Raw genomic sequence first — 8,998 nt, 5'->3', positions numbered from 1 at the left:
TCCCACACCATGTTGCAACGAGCTTAGCTTCTGTCTCGCTAGCTTGCCCTGTGCTCAGTGGATCTGCGCTCGACAGTGCAGCCTAGGCGGAGTAGTCGAACGCAGATCCACTGAGCTCTCAACACAGACAGCATCGTCAGAAGAAAAGTTGATAAAATAAATAAAAAAATTTGTATTGTTCGATACATATGAGTACCGAAGCGAAAGCACTGGATCGAACGGTTCAATATCGCTACGAGTATCATACACCCCTAATATATATATATATATATATATATATATATATATATATTAGGGGTGTACGATACTCATATATATATATATATATATATATATATGAGTATCGTACACCTATATACACCTACCTATCGTACACATATATATATATATATATATGTATATAATATATAGATAGATAGATAGATAGATAGATAGATAGATATCACATATATATCACTTATATATCACTTATATATCACTTAATGATTTTGCAAACAGCACAATATTAAAATTTGATGTTCTTGACGTCATAAGTTCTAGTTAGACTTGCCTGAAGACTGTGACTGGCTCTTTAAATATCTTATGGCACACCTGTAATCAAATAAGTTTCAGTGTCTTCATAAATGCTTTGCATAATGTGTAAATAAAAAGACCTTCAGATTTACAGGAAGCTTTAGAAACAAAACAAATTGGTGGACTATATCAGGGATGTACTCAGGTATGTCTCTGATTATAAATTATTTTTATAAATCAATTATTACCTTTCTTTACTTCTTGGTACTTGTTGTTACTGGTCACGAAATTTAGTTTTAAATTGTAAATGGATATGCTGTAGTTTAGAAAATTGAGTTTAAGGTTGCTGTTTTGCTTCTTTTCTTTCCAGACTATTTCTTCTAAGCTATGGGTCATAAAACTCTCATTTGTGCAGGTACGTCCAAGCAGTGAAAACTCATTTTTGTAAATTATTTTGAAGAATGATAATAAAAGAGTTAACTAAAAAGTAAACAATGTTTAACTATGTTGCAGTTCTACTCTTAAAAACTCATTACAAGAGAAAAACACCCAACATTTGCATTATTACATTAATAATGTTTGTTGTTTTTGTTTAAAAAACATTTGGTGAAGGAGTTGAAAAACTGCCTTGAATACTATACTGAAAATATTATGATTGAAAGATTTTTGAAACAAACACTAAGATGGATCTATAGGCATTCAAATGCTGCAATCCTGGAAGCATCTTTTCTGGGTTGAAAGAAGGCACCTAGTCACAGAGATTTTTAGTTTAGCAACATTCAGTGGATCAGTTCTAGTCATTCTACTTTTTTTTGTTGCAGGAATTTTCATAATGCATTTGATGACCACCACCAGAATTGCACTGCTTTCAGCAGGTTCCAGTATAACAGGTAAGTAAGCATGCACCTCAGCAACTTAATCAGTGTTTTGTTTTTTTAAAGCACATTTTTGATCATTGAAATCAACTGGATTTCGTTACAATTGTATTGCATATGTAATCATGGAGATTTTTGGGTGATTTGTAATGACACTCTATCAATACATTATCATAGTTAAATGGAAATTGTAACAAATTTAAATTAGTTCCATGTGTAAGAAGTCTGTGAGTTTACAATTGATTATTTTATTACTACTATATTTATTTTTACACTTTTGAGAATTATTGTGATGGGGTTTTCTTCACAGAATGAAAAGCATGTAAAACATGACTGAGCTATGAATCATCAAAAAGTGAAATAGTAAAATTAGAGGTGGATAAAAGTAGTAAGATTAGTTAAACCCAAAAATTTCTTTTTTTTATTTCAAGCTAAGAGGACACAGTGAACTAAATGATTGGCCAGCATTATTTGCTGATATGTTTCTGACTGAATATTCCTGAGACACACTAGGTTAGCATTTTCATCAGATTTGCCACAACCAATAAATATTTTACAATTCTAGACTGCACTCATCCAGGTTGGAGAACAAATTCTCAATAACAGATCGGGATATTTGTGCAGGCCATGCGCTGACTTTATTAGGTACATCTTGCTAGTACCAGATTTAAACCCATTTGCATGACTCATTAGCTCTTGGCTCTTTGTGATGGAGCAGCAACCTGTCCAGAGTGTAACCCGTCCTTCCTATGAAATATGAGGATGTATGGATGTTAAAAATCACCTTAAATTATAATTTTGAAAAATGCATTTAAGATAATTTCAGTAATAAGAATAAAATGAAATCATGTATTCTTTTTTTAATTAAAGGAACATTTGTTAGCATTTGCAAACACAGTACCCTAACTTTTAAATGCTTAAAACGTTGACCATTAAAAACTCATTATTTTCATCTCTTAAAACTGGGTACCCTCTAAACATTTAAACACACACACACACATACACACACACACACACACACACACACACACACACATACACACAAATTGAATGAAACAATGCTGAGACAAGGTTATTTGAACAGACTCAAAAAACGGTATTATGAAATGAAACCAGTTATAGGACGAGACACAAAGCATATCTTTATTGTGTATTCCTGTTGGTAGGTTTAATTAGAATAGTCAGGTTTGTAGTTATGCGTGACAAACTTGATGCTCGTTGTTGATGCAGTTTGTCTGTTTTCATTGAAGAATGAAAGGTTAACCTGTTGGGGTTTTTTTTTAGTACATCAGCAGTATCACTTCATCAATAAATCCCTGACCCGGTATGAGGCTCAGAGCTTCTGCAGATTAAAGTACACCGACTTAGCAACCATAAATGACATGGATGATGAAAACCAGCTGATCAACACACTGGGCGGTAACGTGACATCGTCATGGATTGGACTCTACGATGGACAGATCAACAGGTGGCTTTGGTCTGATGGCAGCGGTATAGCGAGCTTCACCCAATGGAGCCCTGGTGAACCAAACAACGCTGGAGGCATTGAGTCATGTGGAGAGATGTATGATAGCCTCTGGAATGATGCTCAGTGTGGATTAGCCATGGCTTATGTGTGTTATGAAAGTGAGTAAATGACACACTGATTTTTGTAAATGTAAACTGATGTAATTACACATAGTTATCAAAATGAACAAAACTTATAGGAGTTTAATATGAATTATTTGATCATGAATTCATAATGCTTATATCTTAAACTAGACAGGAAGTCTTCATCTGAGTAGCACACAAAATAATGGCATAGGCGTGGTTCTTTTAAATGTATACATATATATGAATACATACTTTACACAATATAAACAATTGAGGGCCCTTTTTAAATATAACCCCACACACACACACACACACACACACAAATAATAATAATTAAACAAATCACACTGAAGAGAAAGTCTTTAAGAACTTTAAGACCAATTCTACTAACTTCAAAATGAATACTAGTATTTGTTTTAACATCTCATTGTGCAAAAACTGATACTTTTCTTAAAAAGAAGTCATTAAAGCTCTAATTCTGTGTCTATAAGACAATGTCCTTCTTATGTGTATTCAATTCATTCAATTTATACGGAAAGTTCTGGTTGTTATCCAATGTGATTTTTTTGACGTAACAAAGCAAGCCTAAGTTTTCCATCAGTATTTATATGAACAAACGTCATGGCCTTGCTGATCATAAATCTGACTCTAAATCTCTTACCTGATTTCTACTTTTCTTGGCAGAAAAAAGATGTCTAACTTCCTTTTATTCCTCTCTCCTTGTATGTTTTTAGTTCAGCAGGATGGCAGCAAGAAGTATGTGGTTTACACACAGGGACAAACCTGGCCAAACAGTCAAGATCTGTGCAGGCAGAAACACACTGATCTGGCATGTGTGCATACAGCACAGGAAAATTTAGCGATTGCTGCAGTTACAAACGTAGTGTGGTTCGGTCTGTTTAAAGATTCCTGGTACTGGTCAGATGGAACAAAGACCTCCTTCAGGTACTGGAAAAGAGGCGGAAGTTATAGTGGAAAATGCGTTTCTGTGGAAGGATCACAGCAGGGACGCTGGGTACCAGCTGACTGTAACCAGAAAGGAACATTCATGTGTCAAGGAGGTAAGTTCCTGAAATACAAAAGCAATAAATGAGTTCCTAGAAAAATGTGATGTTTTTAATTAGGTGTCTGAACTTGGATAGAAAAATAATAATATTCATAATAAGGATCGCAATCAACACAACAGCTTTCTTCTTCCTTTCCTGGATGTAAGAGCATGCATCAAGACAGTCGAAATAATGGCTGAGATTATATTTCTGTGTTTGTATTCTGCAGGTCTCAAGCTAAAGAAGATGGTCATAAAGATGAAGGTGCAGTCTGATGTGGATCTCACTGACTCTACTACTTCCAGCCTATTCCTACAGAAGGTACAAACATAGCTTCAAGGGTCCACCAGGTGAAACTGGTTATACTGCAAGAGTTCATAAAATTACAGTAAACACAAAATGAACCAAAACTACCAACAAAAAAATAATACCAGTATGCAAAAAGTCTTCAGTAGAGTCAAAAATATAAAAAGAGTAATATTTTCAGTGAAGCACATCTGAAGCACTTTGTTATTTATGACATCATGAACTCATCCCTGAGGTCTAGCAAGACTGTCAATTCTATTTTTATACATAATACATTATGGTCTGTGTGCATTTGTTTTTGAAAGCAATAGAGACTGTTACTACATATTTAAATTCAACACTCCAATAAGTCCAACTGATGATTTAAAAATGGTTTAATTATTATAGTTATCTTAATGTTACACAGAGAGGTATGAAGCTGTGTGCTAAATCTGGAGAGTATGTCAAACAATTCTTTTCTTTGATCGTATTTTTATTTTAGTTGGAAACAATCCTGAGAGATCAAGGGGTGACTGATGTCCAACTTAAATATAAACGTGTATTTCAACCTCAGTTGAAGACCACTGAGAACACGGGTACGAGAGGCCTCCGTACAGGGAGCATCTATCATGCTAACCTTAATTCGAAACATACCAATCATTTTGTAAAAAGTAATTTAGTAAAAGAACAAACAAACAATCAGTGAAAAGTTTTTTTCCTCTCTTTACAGGATGCTGAGTGCAGAAGTGCCAATGTCGTTTTACTGCAACATTAGTGGTTATAGTGGTTTGTAGAGCTGATGGATGGAAACAGATTATTTAAAGATTGTTGCGTTCCCCAGCAAATTTATTTACCCTATACTTGTGTAGTTCATAACAGCTGATGTATATTCTAATCTACTTATTAAGCAGAGTAAACTTCTTACAAACACTGGATCTTGTCTCCAATTTCCCCCTTAAGATTTTTGGTCATAATATTGTAACTATAGAAGGGAAATAGTTATTATGTAATAAAATATTAAATATTGCATTAATTTGAATTCAAATTCAAATCACTTTCAAACTTTGCAAAATAAAGCACTTAAACGCAATGTCCAAAGCACTGGTAGACACATTTTTCAAAGATCAGCTTAAAAAAAAATGTATAATAAAAAGTTTTCTTCTTCCAGTCAGTCAAAAAAAATATTTATAGTTGTAACCAGACTGCTCTATTACCTTGCTAATGAATCGAGACAGCCACCTCTCTTAATCCATGTTTATGGAGGCATGTGGTCTGTCTACAATAAAATAACTTTCTGAATGTTGAACCTTCTTATCCAGTGTTTTTCTTTGATATTTATTTCCATGCAGTCCCCCACACCAGTTCTTGTTTTGCTTTTTGACCTTTGATCCAATATCTAAATCAAAAAAACATATGTATATGTTTTCTTTGTTTTGTTTTTTTAGATATCTAAAGTTATTCTCAGACTTGTCTGGTGATGCAAGTCTTAGATGACACTTACAGGAAGATAAATATTGAGAACTCAATCCAACCACAGCATGCAAACTCAACTCACACTGGATACTGCATTTGTCATATCTTTTATAACATGTTATAAAGTGAGTGAGTGTATCAGAGGCTAGGGTTGAGCATTTTTAATAGAAAGTTAGAGAAGCAAGACATGTACATAGGAGAGTTAGTGGATATTTTGGACAACTGATGTTGAAGATGGATTTTTTTAATCCATTAAACAATTTTTCCTAGAATGGCTTACTTTACATATATCACCAAAACACTGTTTGAGATGACATTATGTGTTGTAACAATTTATTGTGACTCCTTATTTCAAGACCTCGCAGTAACAGTTCACACTTTTGTTGTACAAACATGGACAGTACAGAGCATGTCTGCCACACAAAAAGATAGCCCTGGCTTTGACTGCGGGCAAGCATGAATTATATTACTGCACTGGCAAATTATTTCACTTGATTATTGTCTGGATCTTCTCAAAGTATATTTTTCCTGATATTTAGATAGTGAAATGCAAATGTCATGGGAGGTGCTTCATATAAAATGCACTTTTCTTTTGAATTTGCAACGGCCTTAATATTGATTTATTCAATTTTTAAGGTTTTTATTTTTTAAGTTATAATAATAAGTAATTCATTTCACATGATATGCAGAAACAACGACAAAAGCACAAGCAAAGTAGAGAGTGTAGCATGTGGTAGAGGGTAGGAAGGCTACTGTAGGGCAGTCCTGCAGTAACCATTATACAGTATATTGTTGAGAAAGATGGGATTGAAAGAGAACAAAGCCCTCCTGATATACCTCTCATTATATCTGAGAGGGTAAAAAGTCTTAACATCCAGCCTCATATGTTAAAAATGATAAAGAATGCTATGACAGAGTTTATCTGTATGTGCTTTTGATAATAGTTATTCATCTTTTATTCTACATTAAAGTATATGTTTAATTGTGTGTGTGTGTGTGTGTGTGTGTGTGTGTGTGTGTGTGTGTGTGTGTGTGTGTGTGTGTGTGTGTGTGTAAGCATGGCATACAACCCATCTTGTTGTATGCCATGAGGGAGAGAAACCTTTAGATGCTTGGTCAGGATGACAAAGAACATTTTTAGAGAATTTCTCTTTTGAGTATATCATAACAAACAGAGTATAGAAAGGAAGAGGTCAGAAAATGTATTCTTATATATTTGAATCAAATAGGAAATATGGTGAAAAGGAATGTTCATGTGAGAAGGAGCTAACAATAAATCTAACTAAAGTGAAATGGCATAAACTGAATGATGTGAAGTGTATTCACATGTGGCTGAACTGTAATGGAATTAATAAATAAGTAATGTTAAGTTCAACATACAAAAGAAGAAAATGCAATGAAATTATTTTAAAGTTTAAAAATTTGCTTCATTTACGTGGAATAGTCTGAGAAAGCAAGGATGATGAGGTGTGACTGTACATCAGGTAATTTCTGACTGGAATACTCCCAAGAACTTGGCTCCTTTCCTTACTGGTGTATGTCCACACAGAGACAGGTGCATTATTAGCAAGGTGTATGCTTTCTTTCCAACCGCTCTCCACCCAAAGATCAGAACAAAGCCAGAGGCAGAGGCGCAGGCGAAGCAGGTTCAGAGGCCGACAGCATGGAAAATGGCGGCTGCGAAGCTCCCCGGTAGATGGTCTGGAAGGTCGCCAGTGTTTGTGTGGTTTGGTTGATGGATGAGCAGGCTGTGCTGGAGGTGACAGTGGGCATGCAGGCCATGCTGGACGTGGACATGGATGTCTAGGACCAGACAGTGGAGTAGCAGGCAGTTGAAAGGTCGTTGGGAAGGTTGTTGCAGGTGGTGGATGTGATGGCGACATGGCTGCTGCAGGCGGTTGATCTGGTGGTTGAGTGGTAGATGGAGCTGATGGCTGGACAGACTCACCAGATTCGCCAGCAGAAACAGACTGCGGTGAAATGCTCCAGTTTTGCATGGAGGAATCGGACCACAGAAAGTGAAGGAAAGACTAAAGACTGGGGCAGTAGCAGAAAAGTTGGTTCAGTTTTTTCACTGTCAAGAGATGTGCATTCGAAAGGACCTTTGGAGATATGTCTGCAGATGTCACAACAAACCAAAAGAAGATTATTTAGGTAAGCAACCTGGAAGAACCGAAGTACTTGACTCTGGAGCCTGCATCAGCAGATGTCAAGTGGTGTGTGCAAGCTTGGTGTCATAAAACAACATGAGGTGCCTCAGTTGAGCAAAATGACAATTATTCATTTTGTCTAGTCCCTCTACAATAAATGCAGACAAGACCCTACAAAGTATGAATATACTTGACAGAAGCTCAGTGAAGTGGGACGTTTGTCGTTGTTTCTGAGCACAGAATTCTCAGTACACAACTTGGAGGAAGCTGTTAGGCCTGATAACTTTCAGAGAGTTTTGCAAGAAGAAAAAAAAGTTTTAGCTTTCAGTGTAGAGACACTGTCATACACAACTCAAGCACTGAAAATGGGACATACACTACACAGAATCTCTCATATTATCCATTGTCAATACCCCATTACAGAACATGAAGCCTTAATCAAGTCCATTGACACATTCAAGAAGTTGTATGTCTCCAAGTGGTCTTAAATGGTGTTTCACTGTCCCTTGACACATCTCTGCTGTTCCCAGAGTCTTCATTTCTATCATTGTGGTGAATGGTGATGATGTAGCCAGGTCTCTGTGATGATTAACCCTCTGAGGTCTGGGGTATAATTGGCCATTTTTGATTACTTTTGATTGTACTTCTATATTTCACCTTTTCAAACTCTTTACCCTGCCTTGTTGGGTATCATTCTTTTCAGCACAACCTCAAATGTCTTAATTTAAAAAGTTGTTTTTATTACTGCAAAAATCAAAAACATGTTTAACAAATCATTTTAATAACTTGAAATACAAATTAAGATGGAAAATTCTAGAAACCTGCACAAGTTTTGCAAACAACAAAGTTATATCCAACTACTTACCTAAAAATGCTGCCAGGCATTTTAACATGATCATTTAAAACTATTAAATGGTCAAGCAATCGGTTGTTCTGCATCAAATAAGATGCCACACAAATAATTTTTGCCACTACAAAAAATAGTTTTTGTCCACTATAAGACAGAGAAGCACATCAAAAGCCTGAAAGTAAGAGGTGAATCACTCCCCCTGTTTTCCACTTG

General features: G+C 35.6%; 1 protein-coding gene across 1 annotated transcript; it reads left to right on the top strand.

Annotated features, from left to right (window-relative positions):
- Positions 1 to 881: 881 nt before the first annotated feature.
- Positions 882 to 5,577, top strand: LOC143417054 (secretory phospholipase A2 receptor-like). The gene is made up of 7 exons (XM_076882693.1): positions 882 to 928; positions 1,335 to 1,403; positions 2,673 to 3,014; positions 3,716 to 4,042; positions 4,257 to 4,348; positions 4,815 to 4,908; positions 5,043 to 5,577. The coding sequence occupies exons 1-7, from the start codon at positions 901 to 903 to the stop codon at positions 5,048 to 5,050; spliced, it is 960 nt and encodes a 319-aa protein (XP_076738808.1). The 5' UTR covers positions 882 to 900; the 3' UTR covers positions 5,051 to 5,577.
- The last annotated feature ends 3,421 nt before the right edge of the window (positions 5,578 to 8,998 follow it).

The sequence above is a fragment of the Maylandia zebra genome, linkage group LG3, assembly GCF_041146795.1.
Source record: "Maylandia zebra isolate NMK-2024a linkage group LG3, Mzebra_GT3a, whole genome shotgun sequence".
Classification (NCBI taxonomy): Eukaryota; Metazoa; Chordata; class Actinopteri; order Cichliformes; family Cichlidae; genus Maylandia; species Maylandia zebra.
Note: the sequence above shows the minus strand (reverse complement) of the source record. Positions and strands in the feature narration are given on the sequence as shown.

Coding starts and splice junctions, on each gene's coding strand:
- LOC143417054 (XM_076882693.1), top strand. CDS start 901: ATGGGTCATAAAACTCTCATTTGTGCAG. Junction 1,404..2,672: donor AGCAGGTTCCAGTATAACAG/GTAAGTAAGCAT, acceptor GTTTTTTTTTAG/TACATCAGCAGTATCACTTC. Junction 3,015..3,715: donor GGCTTATGTGTGTTATGAAA/GTGAGTAAATGA, acceptor GTATGTTTTTAG/TTCAGCAGGATGGCAGCAAG.